Raw genomic sequence first — 17,677 nt, forward strand, 5'->3', positions numbered from 1 at the left:
AAAATTTCCGAGGAACCCAATCCTCTCTCTTCCAGTGACCCATTATTCAAATAGTCTATATCTGTAATCCAAATTATAAGATATACTGTCAAGAATAATATTTAAATAGTAACAAAAATAGTTTAAGATTGAATTAGGGATTTCATGTATTGTGTATGACTAAATTAACCTTCATAAATTGCATTTATTTACAAAAATAGTAATACGAATAATTTCACTTATAACACCGGTCAAACTAAGTAGTCGTGGGCGTTTTTAATGGGAGGCAGTTATGATTATTACCAATCGTGATTTATGGCGCCCAGAAATATGCATCCAGTGCACCCAGTATGAGCTGGCACAACAAAAGCAAAAAACCTGTTAAACCCCACGTCACCCGACAAGCAATTAAGAGTGAAATTTTTTTTTGACTTTGACTGAGTTTTCTCAGTCGTACATCTGAATCGACGGATTAGATTAAATATAAGGTTTTTAGGTTTATTTCTTTGGATATGATTGTTAGAAACTGATTAAGTTTCGTCCTCTTCTTGAAAAGAAGAAGAAGAAGAAAAAACGAAAAGGAACACAGTACATATGAGGAACTAGAATTTTCTAAAATCAAATATGCAATAGCTTTTCATGTTTTGTGGTAGCAACATTCAGTGAGCAAATAGTAGTCAGTACATAATTTTGCATAACACATGTTTATCTTCTTGGTCTCTTTTAATGTTTTTTTTCTTTCTTTCCGCTCTTTTCCTCGCTATTTTTAGTTTGCATAAAATGTGTTGTGGCTGTAAATTAATGACAAATCTTGAGTGATTTTATCACTTTGAAATTTAAGGCCATGAATTGAAGGATTTGAAATGGGTAAAGGAAAACAAAAACTGCTGAAGATGTTATAACTTCGGGGAGACAATGATTGAAATTTTTGTCAGGTCTTGTAGTTGTTTCCCAGTTGCAGGGACTATCTAATTGAGGCTTAATTGGAATCATTGCAAATGTAATGTGATTAAGAATCATAAAGTGTATTCTAAAATGTCGTATGCACAGTTATCAAATGTTAGTTCCATAACTTGGAGTAGCTTGACTTCAGAAAAAACAAATAACTTAAGCATTGGAAAAAAAAGGTCCATTGACTATCAGTAGTTGAGATTGAACTGAAATAGAAAAACAAATAACTAAAGCACTATAAAGACAGATTCCCTTGACGATCAGTTAGTGAAACTCTTCTTTGTTTGTCTATAACTTGAAGTAATTTCATCTGGATATCCTCCAACATCTATATGGTCCTGTACTACTGCAACTCCCATGGTTTAGGTTGTGATTCCTTCACAGTAAAAATTAAATCCTGATGAGTAATAAGTTTTCTCACATAGAGATATTGAACGATAGGAGAAGACTTAAATTACAAACAAGATTACACTTTACCATCAGTTCCATATAAGAAAAATGGTTTGCACTACCGAACTCCCTCGGCGCGATCGTATTAGCCTGTGTAAGAACCGCGATAATATGTTTAGAGTATAAATAAGAACTTAATTTCTAAAACAGAAGAAAAAAATTATTGATTAAACTACTTACAGTGGATGCGACATACGGAGCCCAAGCTCTGCCAGTATACAGTTCAGAATTATTATTTCCCATATGCGGCACATGAGACAAGATCCTATAATTCCCATGGGGATAGCTCATGTATGCTCCACCTGCATGGGATACATACTCTTCTCCCACATGTGGTACATGAGGCGGGGTCATACGTTGTTCATGAGGAGTGCTTAAAAGTGTTCCATCTATGCCTCTTCTTCCTCTTGAGCCTCTTCTTCCTCTTGATCCCCTTCCGCCCCTCACACCTCTCCCTCGTTGGACTCCTGTAAACATCAGTTGTTGGTTTTGCATTTCCTGTGGCGCTTGGACTGCTGCAATATTCTCTTGGACAGTTCCTTCCTACAATGTTATGATAACAATAATACATGACGATAACATAGGTACTGGTTATACGCTATGGTATTATTTCAAGAACTTGTAACAAAATCAATTTAACAGCAATAATTTACCTGGTCTTCTTGGGATGACTGTTTAGTTTTTGTGCGTTTCCTCTTACTTCTCTTGGCTTTGAGTCTAGAGGAGCTAGGCCGCCCTCTCTGTTTGCCACCCTTTGGATCTTTTGTGCCAAGCATTGGTGCAGCCATTTTATCCTCAACCATATTAACTGTCTCGACTTCCTTTTGCGTAACAATAAGCTCTTGGATCTTAGTATCCAACCAGTCATTAACATATTTACATTGTTCTTCACTTCCAGAAACCAAATCTGCAATTTGACTAAATTTTCTACACATCTGATTATAACGCATATTTGTTTCACTATTTTTCCAAAAAGTGAACCTTACACTGACTTTTGTATGAGATATTTTTACATCCTTTCTCCACCTCCTCAGTATGTATTTATCAGATATACACCGAATCTCGTTGAACATTAGTACTTTTATTGAATGTCTACAAAGAATTCCAGTGCTTTCGAATTTTTGGCAACTGCATTGGACATCAAAGTCAACCTTTTTTCTCTTTTTCTCACTTCCCTTGTCTCTGTTATCGGAATCAGAATCGGTTCCAGTATCAGAATCATTGTCACTTTCATCACTTGTGTCTTTGTCAGTCATGTCTTCCTCGATGATAGTGTATGTTTCATGAATTTTCTTCTCCAATTCTCCCTCATAACTTTATGTTTTTTGAAGACTACAAATTCCAACTTTTTGCAGAATTTTTCCATCCAAATATCTTCACGAACAACATATTTAGTCATCCCGGAGCTCTCATCGGTCTTAAGTATATAACAATTTATGTTTTTTTTTGAATTTCATCTGAAAACTCCATATATTTCTCATGAGTATATAATTGCTGAATTTGCATCTCAAACGGATTCTTCGAAACCTTCTTCAGAGACTTTAAAGCTGATTCGGCATCTGCAATCAGTTCTTTTTCCACTTTTTTCCTTAATGCTTGTTCAAACTGCTCAACAAATTGTTTCAAAGATATTTTTGCATTAACAAAACCATCAAAAAAGGCATTCATACCTTCACTGCGCTGTGTAGAGGACATCCCTGCCCAAAACGTATTGTTCAGAAAACACGGGATCCATATTTCTTTTTCAGCATACAAATCACTTAACCATTTTTTCTCCTTCAAGCCATACTTTTCCAACATCTTCAGCCAACGTTCTTCAAACTCGGCTGGAGTTTGTGTATCATGTATCACTTCTTGCAAAGCAAATATTATTTTTTCACTTTTGGAGTACATACCAAATTTTTCTGGCACCTTCTTCATAATATGCCACAAACACCACCTATGTCTAGCTTTAGGGAATACAGACTTAATGGCCCATTTCATTGCTTCACATTGGTCTGTTATAATTGCTTTTGGAGGACATCCAGACATGCATTTCAACCATTCACTAAATAGCCATTGAAATGTTTCTTTTCGTTCATCTGAGAGCAACCCACACTAGTACAAACCTTCACATATGCCACGTTTTTTTGTTTACAACCCATCCACGTTTCGGGTTATTTGTGTGGCTACTGGTCATCAGTATAACTATAGCCACGTTTTGTGTTACCATGTAGCCATAGTTCACCATTTGTTCATGGATTTAATCCTAAACCCATCAACTGTAGCCATATGGTATCGTTTGGTCATAGTTTTCAGTCTAATCCCATCACATGTAGCCATAGATGTCTATATGGCCACATTAAATAATTATGTATGTGTCGAAAGTGTAGGATGACAATAGCCACACCTATTAATCCGTGGCGGAAAGAGGATTTATTTAGCCACATTGGTTTGTTTTTGTGTCCATAATATATGCTAGAATAGAGTTTGTTTAAGGTTTCAGAGAATATTTTGAAGGAATCTTACCTGTAAATGGATCGTTCTTACCAAGTTTCCGACTTATAGTAGTCCACTCCTGGATAGGTTTCGATCTCGGAGCCAGTGTATGCATATAATATGCCAGAACAGGGTTTATTTGAGGTTTCGTGGAATATTCCGAAGGAATCTCACCTGTAAATGGATGGATTCATCGTTCTTACGAAGTTTCCGAATTATAGTAGTCCACTCACGACCAGGTTTCAGTCTCGGAGCCAGGGTATGCATACAATATGCCAGAATAGGGTTTGTTTAAGGTTTCAAAGAATATTCTGAAGGGATCTTACCTGTAAATGGAGGGATTCATCGTTCTAACCAAGTTTCTGACTTATAGTAGTCCATTCACGGCCAGGTTTCGATCTTAGAGCAAGGGTGTGCATATAATATGCCAGAAAAGGGTTAGCTTAAGGTTAAGTAGAATATTTCTATGGAATCTTACATATGAATGATTGGATTCATCGTTCTTATAAAGTTTCCGACTTAAGCTTGTACGTCATAATACCACATTTGAAGTTCGAATCGACACTAAGCTTCATATTGATCGATTTCGATGATGCATCCTGATAAGTTTGAAGTCATAACCCTCATGGAGCTTCTTGGTTCATAGTTTGTATGTCGTCATACCACATTTGAAGTTTGAATCGACATTGAGCTTCATATTTATCGACTTCGATGATGTATCATGCTAAGTTTGAAGTCAGAACTCTCCTGGATCTTCTTGGTTCATAGTTTGTATGTCGCCATACAACATTTGAAGTTTGAATCGATACTGAGCTTCATATTTATCGATTTCGATGATGTATCATGCTAAGTTTGAAGTTAGAACCCTCCCATAGCTTCTTGGTTCGTAGTTTGCATGGCGTTATACCACATTTGAAATTCGAATCGACACCAAGCTTCATATTGATCGATTTCGATGATGTATCATGCTAATTTGAAGTCAGAACCCTCCTGGAGCTTCATAGTTCGTAGTTTGTATGTCTTCATATCACATTTGAAGTTTGAATCGACACTGAACTTCATATTGATCGATTTCGGTGATGTATCCTGCTAACTTTGAAATCAGAACCCACCAAAGCTTTTGGTTCATAGTTTGTGCATTGTTGTACCACATTTGAAGTTCATGACCTGTATGACTAGTCAAAATTGCTTCATGACCTATGTGACTAGTCGAAATTCAAACCGGAAGCATAAAGAGAAAGCACAAAAACACAAAGAGAAAGCACAAAAAAAAACACACTTTCTTATTTTTCTGCTTCATTCCCATATATTTTTCAGATTTTTTTTCATATCGAAAGTTGGTAATAAGATCGAATACACGAGTTTGAACTAGCACAAAGAAAAATACACGAGCTTCTTAATCCGTATGACAGTCTTAAATCAAATCTTGGCCATCCAAAGAGTTTCACAATCCGCATGACAGTCTTAAATCAACTCTTATCGCCGTTCAAATTCTTTTACATATAACCAAAAAAAAAAAATTCTCCCATTTTCCTTCTCTCACTTTTCCCTCATCTCTTCCGCCTCTCAAACAAAGAAAACCCTAACTCTACCAAAAAAAATTTTTCCAGAGAAACAAATCGGCTTCATCTTTACTATTTTATCATCTTACGATTTGAAGAACCCTGATCTCTCTTCTTTTGTTTTTGATGCATAACCCTGAATTTGTTTGACATAATGGGAGTTCAGATAAATAGGAACATGGGTTTTCCATGACTGAGTTCAGAGAAGCACAATAAAGTGATAGTAATTTGATTTATATTTTCAATCTACGTTGTTTAATTGGATTTAGGGTTTTATTGATTTTTTTATGAAACGATTTTAGGGTTTAAGTGGTGGGATATGATGTTTTCTGTTATTGTTTGTGAGGATATGAAGTCTTCTTCTCATAAGATCAGACACTTAATTCTTTTTTTTCAACTGTTTTTTCTGTTCCTCCTCTTTATTTCGTTTCGATTACTTTTATCTTTACACCTCATTTTTTTTGTAATGGTTCGATTTTGTTTCAATTTTTTGGGGGTTTTCATCATAATGAATCCCTAGGTTTTATAATTGGGTTTTTCATAATATAGATGTTTGATTTGGTGTTTTGATTTAGTATTTGAACGATAGTGTAACAGGTTTAGTTTTGTTGTTGTGATTCGATTGAACAAGGTTGGTTCTTGATTCAACAGGTCAATTCTTATTAAGAGATTGGGTTTGTTTGAATTCGTATTACATGAGAAGAATCAAGAGATGGGGTTTGTTTGAATTCTTATTACATGAGATTTTATGTAAGGGTTTGATTGAATTGAGTCCTTACGTAAGGGTTTGAGATATTGATGTCATGGGTTTGTGGTTGTCGGGTTATGAATCTGAGAAGATGCGATAAATGATATACACACAGCTACAGGGAAGAAATGATCGAGTTGAATCCAAGTTGCAGGTGGTTTGAGCAGCTGATGGCTTGAAAAGTTGGTTTGCAGGTAGGTTCTAGCGGTGCTGAAGAATGAATTTGGCTAAAGCTGATACTGTTGTTTGGTTGCAGTGAAACTGCAGGTGTGTTGCAGTGAGCTTGATGGAGATTGCAAGGGGCCAGATGTTGCTACTGAGAGCTTGTCATAATTTCAGGCTAGGCTTGTAAGCTAAGCTTGAGCTGGTGATTGCAGAGAAAAGGGTTGCTATATGCATTTTTGATGATGTTGCCGAGCAGTGTCAAGAAGCTGCTCTCAAGTAAGCACCATATAATAAGGTTCAATTCTGAATGTTGAGATTTCTTTTTATTCAAATATATTTAATTTACTTTTGCTGACACGGATATTATGATACTTATATTCCTATTGGAGGCTTGCAATGATGAGAATTCAGATTTTCGCCAGGTTCATTCTTTACTGAGTCCTGTTGCAGTTTCTATCTCTTCTTTATATATGGATCTCATATAATATGAAATACTATCTTCAGGCTGCTGTATATGGAGTTGGTATTTGCATAGAGATTGGTGGAGCAGCGTTCAAACCTCTAGTAGGAGGTAACTTACTTTTACTGCGCATTCTATGAACTATTGGCTGTGGGTTCTTGATATGAACAACAATAATTGTTGGTATAAAGATATATAAAAGCGTACCGACTTGTATCCATAATTTTCATTACAGAGGAACTTTCCAGGATCAATGTTGTGATTAGGCATCCAAATACGCTATCTATGGACAATGTTATGGCGTATGACAATGTTGTTTCAGCTGTTGGGAAAATATGCCGGTACCATCGAGACAGTATTGATTCATCTCAGGTATTAGTTGCACTTGAGGCTCATATTCTTGGTTATTCGCCTTCATAACATGACTTTTCAAGCTCATATTCCTATATGCACTTCTCAGTGAAAAGGAATTTGAGTTCCTTCTTCTAGCATGATGATTCTTAATTAAGATTATGGAAGAGTCTGGTCCTTTTCGTATGATATCATCCTTCTTTGCTATGTCTTTATAATCAATTTTTAGAGTTGCTGATGCCATTGTGCTTTTTTTCCAAAAACTTAAATCAGTTATTTTGTTCGACTCATAACTTGAGTTTTATTTACCTAGACCAGTTATCTTTGTTATACAGAATTGGTCAGGAATTCAGAAACATAACATATGCATGTTCTGTTGTTTGGAAGGTTGTCCATGCCTGGCTAAGTTGCTTGCCAATCAAGGGTGATCTCCATCATGGTGTCATACTGTCGGTCACACTAAGATAATAATAAGCTTTGGTTCGAACAAAACTAAGTGTAACTTTATATCTTTATTTATCCTCTTACATGATAATCACCTAACTTAGAGTTTACCCTCTTACATGATAATCACCTAACTTAAATTAATTGTGCATATACATGCCAACACAACTTACTCTTTATCTCTCATCGTTAATTTTTAAATAAAAAATTAGAGCGCATAGAGCTTCATATGATATAATTTTCTTTCAATTTGTTCAGCTAAAAAACAAGTAATTTGAATTCTGGAGATCTAAAGAAGATCAACAAGGACAAGGATGAATCCCTGGTTCAAGCTGAAACTGTCAATTGTCAGCTGCAGATCACTTGCTTGCTCCTTTGAGTGGTCAGTTCTGAAGTGTGCTGTCTATACAAAACATCCCCAAAGTGCAGGTGGAAGCTCAACTACCTGAATGCTTATCTAGGTTATTGACTGGATTTTATTTTTAATTTATCATTGTACAAATCTGGTCTTATTTTGTTACACCCTAATAAAGGAGAAAATTGCAAGAGCTCAAGTGTTGGAATACTGTCACATTTTAATGGTTTACATTTTAATGAATGCTGGTATATTTTAAGATTCGATAACTGTTGAGATCTTAGGCTGGTTCAATTCTAATTGTAGTCTTGATTAATTTTTTATGGATGGTTATTTAGGTGAATTTTGCTACAAATGATAAAAGATGGGGCCAATAGGTCCGTGAAGATAAATTGGGCGATAAAAATTGCAATTTTTTCGAGTGACTAAAAGCTAATATTTGCCACGTTGAATACGTTTTGTGTCATTTTATAAAGGTTATCGCCATGGTTTGTGGTATCCTATGTGTCCAAAAGGTGAACAATAGCTACATTGAAAACACTTGATGTGTCCAAAAGGTGAACAATAGCTACATTCAAAACACTTGATGTGTCTTTCAAAAAAATTTAGCCACGGTGCTACAAATTTTTAGTAGCCATAACTTATTAATTGGCCATGTAAAATGTTTATCATGTGTCCAAAAATATGGATGGCCATGGTACCATAGATTAAACGTGACTACAAATCATGTATTAGCCATGTTAAATTATTTTTCGTGTGTCCAAATGATAGAGATGGTCATGGTTGAGAAAAATTAGTGTGACTGCAACTCATGAATTGGCCATGATAAAATGAATTTTGCGTGTCCAATTGATGACAAAGGCCACGACTATAATAAAATTCACGTGACTTTAAGGTAAACTTTAGCCATATATAATTAAATTGTGTGTTTATAAGGATCCTATGGCCATGGTGATAGTGAAAATGCTTAACTACAAAAAAAATATTGAGTACCATATAGACACGGTTTTAGAGTTATGGCCATGGTAAATCATGTTTTATAGCCACTCAAAGTTTATGTAGCCATAGGGATACCTTTTTGTCTCGGCACCTGATGCCACATTTTTGGAGTGGAAAAAATCCATGACCAAAAGCCTATGGACACGGTGATTAAGTGTGGCCAATGTGAAGATTTGTACTAGTGCCACAACCAAGCAATATAGATTGTCCGTGATGATTCACCCCTACAAAAGGAGCGAAAGGCATGTGATACTGATTAGTCAAGTAAGTAGTATCAAAAGTAACAACCTCTCCAAATTCTTTATAAGCTTCTCTACACCAACCATCTGCCCAGAATACATTCCTCAAATGTTTTTCTTCATCTACATCGATAGCATAATAAAAGTCTTCATGTTCATTTGATTTGTGGCTAACCTTGTTCATAAAATATCTTATTATAGCTTCTGCATATCCCTTTCCAAGTCTTAATTCCCTCAAGTCTTTTGTAATATTTCTACAATCTTTTTCTGTACATGTCATATTATGATACCCTCCATTTTCGTTTACCACCGAAATGTAACTTTTGTGCATCTTGATTCCTGACTGGTCATTAGCATCAAGGCGATGTCTAACATCTGGAGGGATATGTCGGTAACAAGGCATCATTCGAGACATTTCAGAACTAACAATGTGATTGTGCGCAGCATGGAATGTCGAAATCTCCCATTTGTTATCTGGGGTTAAACGTGCAGTTAATCCAGCTTTGCACTCACATCTGTTAGTCTTGTTTTGTTTAGCTGGGTTTCTATTCACACTAGGTTTCCCATGCTTATTACAACAGTAAGAAAAACTTCTAACGACGCCTGATGGATTCTTGCGCTGGGTTCTTTTCCTGACTGCAAATCCCGTCTCCTTTCCGTATGTTTTATAAGCTAATTTTATCTCAGATATGAAATCAAAAAATTTACCTGCATAGATGTCATTGTCTCCATATCCACAATCTTCTTCATTCCCATCATTTTCATCACCCTCGTCGTCCTCAGAGTCGCTTAATTTGAAATCCACATCGTCATCGACCTTATTAGTCCCATCAAATTCATCACCCTCTTCATCCTTATCTTCACTTAATTTGAAATCCACATCGTCATCTCCCTTATCATTCTCATCATCATCTGTAATGGGATACAATTCAGGCTGTTCACTTCCCACTACCATCTACAACAAATTAACCAGAAAACATCCATGGTAAATAAGATATACATAAAGCATGGTAATCATTTATTTTTCAACTACTGTAATCAATTGTCAATATACATGAGTATGCATGTACTCTAGATAATAGATTTGTAATACAGTCAATATATTATTATAGCATCCCATTTGTATGGATAATCACATGGCAGTCTCAATAACTCAACCCTAGATCATATAAACATTATTGACAAAAAAATCGGTATCCAAGATGATAAAAATAAAAAACTCAAAGACGTAAATATATATGATTAAAATTCTTACCTCTCTGTACTATCCAAATCGATTGGTTAACCTCACGGAGCTTGTAAAACTGATCGTATTCCTTGAGAGAGAAGATGGGAAATGGAGCGACCTTTAGGTCTCCGTGTGTTTAGGCGGTATGTTTACTAGATTTTGAGATTTGAGCGGTATATTACTGGATTTGAGAAATTTCACTGTATATATCGAATATATGTCGTACATTCAGATGTACGGCTGAGAATACACAGTGAAAGTCAAAAAGGATTTTTACTCTTAACTGCTTGTCGGGTGACGTGGTGTTTAGAGCCTTTTTACTTCTAATGTGCCAGCTCATACTGGGTGCACTGGGTGCAGATTTCTGGGCGCCATAAATCATTTTCGGATTATTATATTATTATCTTCGTAAACTCATGTAGGTAACATTTCCCCCCTCTATTCAGCACGTTTATTTCCGGCTGAAATTTTGATGTTAACGTCATAACATTAAATTCTTAACAAATATGCCCAAGCTCTAACATTTTCAATTAAATTTTGTATGATCGGCCAAAATCAGCGAAGAAAGAAAAGAAGAGAGATAGAACAGGGGGAACTTGTGAAGGATAAGAAACAAATTCTAGTCTGCATTAATCTCTATTCATCTTGGTCATGGAAGCTTTTTCAAGACAGTTGAATCATTATGAGCAACAAAAGCAACTTACAGGTACGAAAATCTCAAGATCAGCATCTAAAATAAACCATTTATTGTTTGCAGATGATTGCCTTCTATTTTGCAACGCAAAACAGACCCAAACAAATAAATTGCTCCAAGTTATTGAAGAATTCAGTGTTTGCTCTGGCCAAATGATTAATTTTCACAAGTCTGCAGTTTACTTCAGTAAAAATACAAATCCTTCTTGTTGCCAGCTCATCATTGGTACTCTTCAAGTTAGACAGCTCAGCATTAGTGATGAAAATTATTTAGGTCTGCCATTCTTTGTGGGAAAAAACAAGAGAATACCTTTCTCAAATCTTGCTGAAAAAATGGAATCAAGAATGACAAAATGGTGTTCTATTAATATGTCTGAAGCAGGAAGGTCTGTAATGGTAAGAAATGTTAAAAATGACATCCCAGTTTATCATATGTTGAGCTTCAAGTTGCCTGACACTACAATTAAGAATATGAATTCTATTCAACAAAAATTTTGGAGGAAAAAGAAGACTAATAATGGAAAGCCACCAATTTCTTGGACAAATGTGAGTAAGCCAAAAGAAGAAGAAGGTCTTGGGTTCAGAGATCTCAAGCTTTTTAATAGAGCTTTACTAGCAAAATCTGCTTGGAGACTGTGTTCAGATAATACTTCTATATGTGCTCAATCACTCAAGGCTAAATACTTTCCAGATGGGAAAAATTTTGACATCAAAGATAATTCCAGTTCCACTTGGTCATGGAAAAGTATCAGCTCAGAACTCTCATTCATCAAAAACAACAGCTGTTGGTGCATTGGTAATGGACAAACAATCTTAATTTGGAGTTATAGATGGATCCCTGATTTATTAACTCCTCCTTCTCCAAAGCATGGATGTCTTAATTATCAAGAATATACTTATGTTTATCAGTTATTCTCAGAAACTGGAGGGTGGAATCAATCTCTTATTTTATCTCCTTTTGAAGAACCAGTTGCAAGACTAATCCTTAATATTACAACTCATGTTCATCATTCAGATAAAATGGTTTGGACACTGGAGAGAAATGGGGTTTTCACATTTAACTTGTAGGAAAATGTTTGAAGAGCAAAATGCAAATCAATTTGTTGGATAAAGAATGCAGTATATATTCAAAAAACTCCGGAAGCTACCTGTTCTGCCTAGAATAGCGCAATTCATATGGAAGACTAAAGATAAGCTGGTCTATGTGATTCACAATGGAGATTATGGATGCCCTTTATGTTCTCAAGCACTAGAAACTTCTTCTCACTGTGTCTTGCATTGCAATCTCTCAAGAGCAGTTGGTTTGCTGTTCTAGGTCTTCATATTCAGGTTGATGTTAATATGGTGGATTGGTTTTGTGAATGGTTTGACAGACTGAAGACTAATCAAATCCAGGAAGAATATCTATGCAAAATAGCAATCACAGCTTGGTCCATATGGAATGCAAGATGTGACAGTGCCTTTAAGGGTTGGAAGATCAATCCAGATTCAATCATTATGAAAAGTAAACTAGAAATGGATCTGCTAAAGCCAAAAAAAGTTACTATTGTCACTAATGATGCTAGACAAAGGAGGACAAATTTGCACTGGAAACCACCTGCTATAGGCACTCATAAAATTAATGTTGATGGTTCTTTCAGCTATTCTACTAAAATGGGAGGAATGGGACTAATTCTTCGTGATTTTGCAGGAACTAACAGGGGCTCCAAATGCATCTTCCTAGAGGCGGCGTTGAGTCCAGTACAGGTGGAATGTAAAGGATTATGGGAGGCTTTATTATGGGCAGAGGATATGAAGCTGGACAAGGTGATATTTGAACTGGACTCACAATTAGTAGCTGATGCAGTGAATCGAGAAAATTTCAACACAGATTGGAGAATATATGACGTGATTTTGGATATAAAAAGCATGCTCAAGAATAAAGTTTTCTGGAAGTGCAACTATGTACCGAAGGAACGGAATAAGATAGCTGATATATTAGCAAATTTAGCTAGAATCTCTTTTTTAAGTAGTGTTTGGATTTTATTTATCGCTGATGAGATTGCAACTCAATTACAAAAAGATGCACAACATGTAACACAAGACTCTTAATCAATGAAAATTTCAGTTTCAAAAAAAAAAAAAAAAAATCCGCAGAATTAATGATCTTTTGGTAAACAATCCAACAGACCTTGTCAGCAATATTTGTTGCAACTATTCAAGTAGTTAGTGGTGTTGTGAGTAGTTTTCTTATTTGATTTCACCAATCATCGTTATACAATTTTTCACATGTTTTCTTAACTTTATTTTTTCATTTGATATCGAGCAGCTGCGCGGGACTGCTCAATAAGCAAACAACGTTTTAACATTGTATCACCAACCGTTGGATGGTAATTTAATTTAGCTTTTGTAAAAACTATAGCTGGCAAGGTTTGAGTATTTGGAGTAGGTCCTTAGTCCATTGTTAAAATTTAAATAATACCTACCGTCGTTACAAATCTAAATCTATAGGAGAGTGAGGAATTCAGAGTTCTCACACTGACAGAGTTTGAGAAAATAACTGTGATGAGTCTTATCCTTTTCATAGCTTGGACTGGTTAAATTCATGGCAGAATTATTTGGGTTTGGGTTTTTACTTGTTGGATCTGTACAGAGAAGTTCAGAATTGGGGTTTAGTAAAAATTTAATTCTGAACTTTTTTCATAAATTTGGTAAAATAGTTTTCAAGAAAAAATGGTATGATTTTAATATTTGTGATCATGAAAAGGTACTAGATTTTATTTAATTACATCGGGACAAGGAGAAATGATAACCGAACAAGACAATAATCACAAAAAATCATTACGTTCATGTTATGTTAATTGATGATTAAATCTTGAATTATCAGATGAAGATGGAAGAAAATTAACTGAAAATGTAAGTATCAGTTTACGGGTTATGGCTAATTCCATCAAGGATTCCAAGTGAACGGCAAAGGTTGGAGATGGTATAGACTTGCGTGAGAACCAGAGAAACAAGTGTTAGTATGATGAGGAAGTATCCGTCGAGCGGATATGCATATTAATTCAACATCACTGAAACAAAAATCTGTTAAACAAAAAATCAGTCGGTGGTAATCAATCGATAGTAATGTAGTCGCCGTAAATGGGTGTATGGTCACTTAAAAGGAGAAGAAGAAAAAAGAAATAAGTCTTTTTGGAATAATAATGACAAAATAAAAGGATCTATTTTTATTACTTGGATTTTGCCCGCTATAGTTTTCTACAAAACCTAAATTAAACTACCATCCAACGGTTGGTGATATAATCCAACGGCCAAAACGCTGTTTGCTTATTGAGCAGTCCCGGGATAGTACTGCTCTTTGATATCTATGATTTTTGAATATAAAACCTCTTTTGTTTTATTTTTTATGATTAACTTGAATGTAAATTGGTTTTTACTGATCACAGAGGGTGATAAGTGGAGTTTTTTCATTGGAATTTTGTAAAGACAAATGCTATCCCACAAGACTTTGCGGGATGCTATCCACCATTTTCAGGATAAGACCCACTATTTCCCCTAAAGGGTTCAAGGCGGTTAGATTTGAGTTTAACATGATCTAACGGTAAAGAAGCCGCTTGAGCGGAATAGCATGCCGCAAGGTCGTGCGGGATAGCACTGCTCCTTTGTAAATTTGTGAAAATTAGAACTTTTCCAATCTCACCAGTGAAAACTTGAGTTTGCATCACTGAAATTTCTCTAATTTTTGTGATAAATGGAGTTATTTTTTATACCAATTTGTGAAAATTGTCATTCTTGCCAGTTTCATATGGTGATAATTGCAGTTTTATAGGGGCGATAATTTGAGTTATTTTAGAGGTGATAAATTGGAGTTTTATATTGGGATGATAACTTGAGCTTTTTCAAATTAAATTGAAGTGATAAATTGAAGTTTTCACCATTAATTGCCGCATATAAGTTTCTTGGACGCCGAATAAGATTGAATATTTATGTTTTCACAGTGTCAAACTTGATTTTTCACCCATCTATTTTTATTTGAAAATTAAATTTTTCACTTGTTTGGCATATATTGGAGTGTAAACTGGAATTTTCAGAGGGTGAACACCGAAATTTTCATAAATGCCCTGCGAGTAAAAAATTAAATTTTCACTTGGTGGTAAAAACTGGAATCTTCGTTAATCAGTGAAAATTGGAATTTTCCTAACTCCCTCGGTGGTAGTCGTGGTAAACAAAGAGGTTAGTTATTTTAGCAGGTCAAACAAATTAATTTAGGGAGTTATTATAGTATGCTAAGGAGTTAATATAGGGATTAACAAAACAAAACTAGTGACAAAACCCCTAGGTGAACAAACTAGTGATAAGAAAAAACCGGTCATATTATTTCTACCAAATAAAAACCGTTTCAAATAAAACTGGGACAAAAACACCAAGTCAAATGATAATGAGAAAATTTAACTTTTTTTATTTTAAAAAAACCCAAATGTACCCTTTCATCTTTTCTTCTTCTTCTCTGATTTCTTTTTTCTTTTTTCTTCCTACTTCTTATCCCACCACCATCATCACTAGCAGCAACAATGGATCTCCACGAACACCAACAACAATTTTATTCTCCCCCGACACACCACTTCCCTGTAATTCCCTGTAAATTTAGTTTGTTCATTGAGAAACGGTTGTTGTTATTAAAGCCGAGAGATCTAAATCGAGAAATTATTTTCTCAATCGTTCATTTCAAGTCCCTAAAACTGAGAAAGAAAGAAGCAGCAGCTGCCGTTGTTATCACCTGAAATTAGATCGAGACAGAGATGAAGAAGCAGAAAAGAACGGCGTTGATTCAAGAGATGAAGAATTCGAGAGACGTTTTCTTCAATCATTAGTTTATTCATTTCCCTAAAACTGAGAAAAGAAGAAGCAACAGATGCCGCTGTTTTATCACCTGAAATTGAGAGTAAATCTCGTTGTTGTTGATCGAGAAATAGATCGAGAATTGGGAGATGTGAAAAGGGTAAGATAGATATGATGGATTTGAAACAGATTTAAGATGGGTTGAATCTGAGATTGCAAGAAATTGGATCTGCATCTCGTCTGGGGTTGATTCAGAAATTGAAACTCAGAGTTGAGTTAGATTGATGTGAAGATGTGAATTAGGTTGTTGCTGGTGAAATTGAGGTTCTGACGATGGAAATTGGTTAGGGTTTGGTTTCTGCTGCTCCTGTAGATATCTGAGATGAATGGAGAAAAAGATGGGGATTGGAGGAATTTATGGTTGAGAGAAGGCTTACAAGGAAGAAGTAGAAGAACTGAAGTTGTAGCTGGTGGTGATGATGAAGTTGCAGAACCAGTTGCTGCTACCACGACGAATTTGATATGAAATCGAGGTCTTGTTGTGATGAATTTTATGAACAGGTTTTTCCTAAAATCGAATGGAAGAGGATGATGATTGAATTGAAGTGGGGGTTTCTATAACTGAATAATTATGTGATGTATGTGAACTGATGGTGCTATGGGTTAGGCTCTTGGATAGAGTTTGTCATAGAGAAGATTCAGTCGATGGAGGATTTAGAGATGGTTTTGGTGCAATGGAGTTGGAGAATGACAGAAGCTTGAATATGAGATGTTGCAATGAGTAAGTTGTTTATGTTGTGCAATGAGTTTGTGGTTGCTGTGTGATTGTTAACAGGTTTTTGAGGCAGCAAAGAGATGCAGGTGGAAGTGGCCTGAGTTTGAAATGCAATTGGTGTTGTATATGAATGAATTACAGGTTACCTGAGCAGCTGCAGGTGGTATATGCAAATGGGGTTGTGCAGGCGACTGAAATGGTGTTGGTCTGTGTTGCAGACAAGGAAATGGAATAGAAGATGGCAGTGTTGGTTGATGGACAAAGGCTGTGGCTGAAGAAAGAAATAAATTGAATTGATGGCCTGGTGGATGAAAGAATAGAATGAGGTTGTTGATACAATGATGTTGGCTTGAATGAATGATTGAGAAGATTCACAAATAGATGAATGCTAGGAAAAGCAGGAAAGTATTGTGGAGTTGTGGATTATAGGGTTTGAATTGGAAGTGCGGGTTAAGATGCAAAGAATAGGGCCTGGTGGATAGTGCAGCTGGAGTTGAAGCAATTGAAGGTGGATAGTGCAGCTGGGTTTTGCCTGAAAGTAGAGTTGTTTTTATGTAGAGTTGTGTTACAAGAGATGATGCTGTAAACTAAAGAAGAAATGAAGCTTAAATGAAGTGCAACTACTGATGAATTCTGATGAAACCAATTATGGTTTCATCGTATTTATGATGAAACCAAAATTGGTTTCATCTAATTTTTGGTCAGTGGTGGTGGTAGTCGTCGGCGGGTGTTGGCGATGTTGTTGGTTTTAGTCGGTGGTGGTCGGCGGTGGTCGGCAGTGGTGGTGCTGGCAGTTGATAATATGTGTTTGTAGCATAGAGCATGGATCTGTGTTGTTGTGATGTTGATGTATCCAAGACAACTGCAACATAAGATCCTTGTTGAATTTTTCTTGTAGTTGAATTCTGATGAAACCAATTAGGGTTTCATCTTATTTTATGATGAAACCAAAATCGGTTTCATCGGATTTGTGATGTAA

At 35.7% G+C, this 17,677-nt stretch overlaps 3 protein-coding genes across 3 annotated transcripts; 1 reads left to right on the forward strand and 2 right to left on the reverse strand.

The window, feature by feature from the left end:
• Positions 1-1,118: 1,118 nt before the first annotated feature.
• On the reverse strand, positions 1,119-3,411 carry LOC113296582 (protein FAR1-RELATED SEQUENCE 5-like). Its single transcript, XM_026544885.1, has 5 exons — positions 2,894-3,411; positions 2,034-2,694; positions 1,561-1,923; positions 1,408-1,470; positions 1,119-1,136 (listed from the first exon to the last, which is right to left on the reverse strand). The coding sequence occupies exons 1-5, from the start codon at positions 3,409-3,411 to the stop codon at positions 1,119-1,121; spliced, it is 1,623 nt and encodes a 540-aa protein (XP_026400670.1).
• Positions 3,412-7,877: 4,466 nt separating this feature from the next.
• Positions 7,878-10,136, reverse strand: LOC113296583 (protein FAR1-RELATED SEQUENCE 5-like). Its single transcript, XM_026544886.1, has 2 exons — positions 9,165-10,136; positions 7,878-7,991 (listed from the first exon to the last, which is right to left on the reverse strand). Exons 1-2 carry the CDS (start codon positions 10,134-10,136, stop codon positions 7,878-7,880), a joined length of 1,086 nt encoding a protein of 361 aa, XP_026400671.1.
• A 2,193-nt stretch (positions 10,137-12,329) lies between these two features.
• Positions 12,330-13,193, forward strand: LOC113296584. The gene has a single exon (XM_026544887.1). The coding sequence runs from the start codon at positions 12,330-12,332 to the stop codon at positions 13,191-13,193; it is 864 nt and encodes a 287-aa protein (XP_026400672.1).
• The last annotated feature ends 4,484 nt before the right edge of the window (positions 13,194-17,677 follow it).

This window comes from Papaver somniferum, chromosome 7 (genome assembly GCF_003573695.1).
Source record: "Papaver somniferum cultivar HN1 chromosome 7, ASM357369v1, whole genome shotgun sequence".
Taxonomy (NCBI): Eukaryota; Viridiplantae; Streptophyta; class Magnoliopsida; order Ranunculales; family Papaveraceae; genus Papaver; species Papaver somniferum.

Bases quoted from the DNA above. Each gene is read 5' to 3' on its own strand.
- LOC113296582 (XM_026544885.1), bottom strand. From the start codon at position 3,411: ATGTCTGGATGTCCTCCAAAAGCAATTATAACAGACCAATGTGAAGCA. The intron at 1,924-2,033 runs GTAAATTATTGC...ATAACATTGTAG, and splicing joins AGTCATCCCAAGAAGACCAG to GAAGGAACTGTCCAAGAGAA. The intron at 1,471-1,560 runs GTAAGTAGTTTA...GTTCTTACACAG, and splicing joins CTCCGTATGTCGCATCCACT to GCTAATACGATCGCGCCGAG.
- LOC113296584 (XM_026544887.1), top strand. From the start codon at position 12,330: ATGCCCTTTATGTTCTCAAGCACTAGAAACTTCTTCTCACTGTGTCTT.
- LOC113296583 (XM_026544886.1), bottom strand. From the start codon at position 10,136: ATGGTAGTGGGAAGTGAACAGCCTGAATTGTATCCCATTACAGATGAT. The intron at 7,992-9,164 runs GTGAATCATCAC...TGTTTTGTATAG, and splicing joins CTTTCGCTCCTTTTGTAGGG to ACAGCACACTTCAGAACTGA.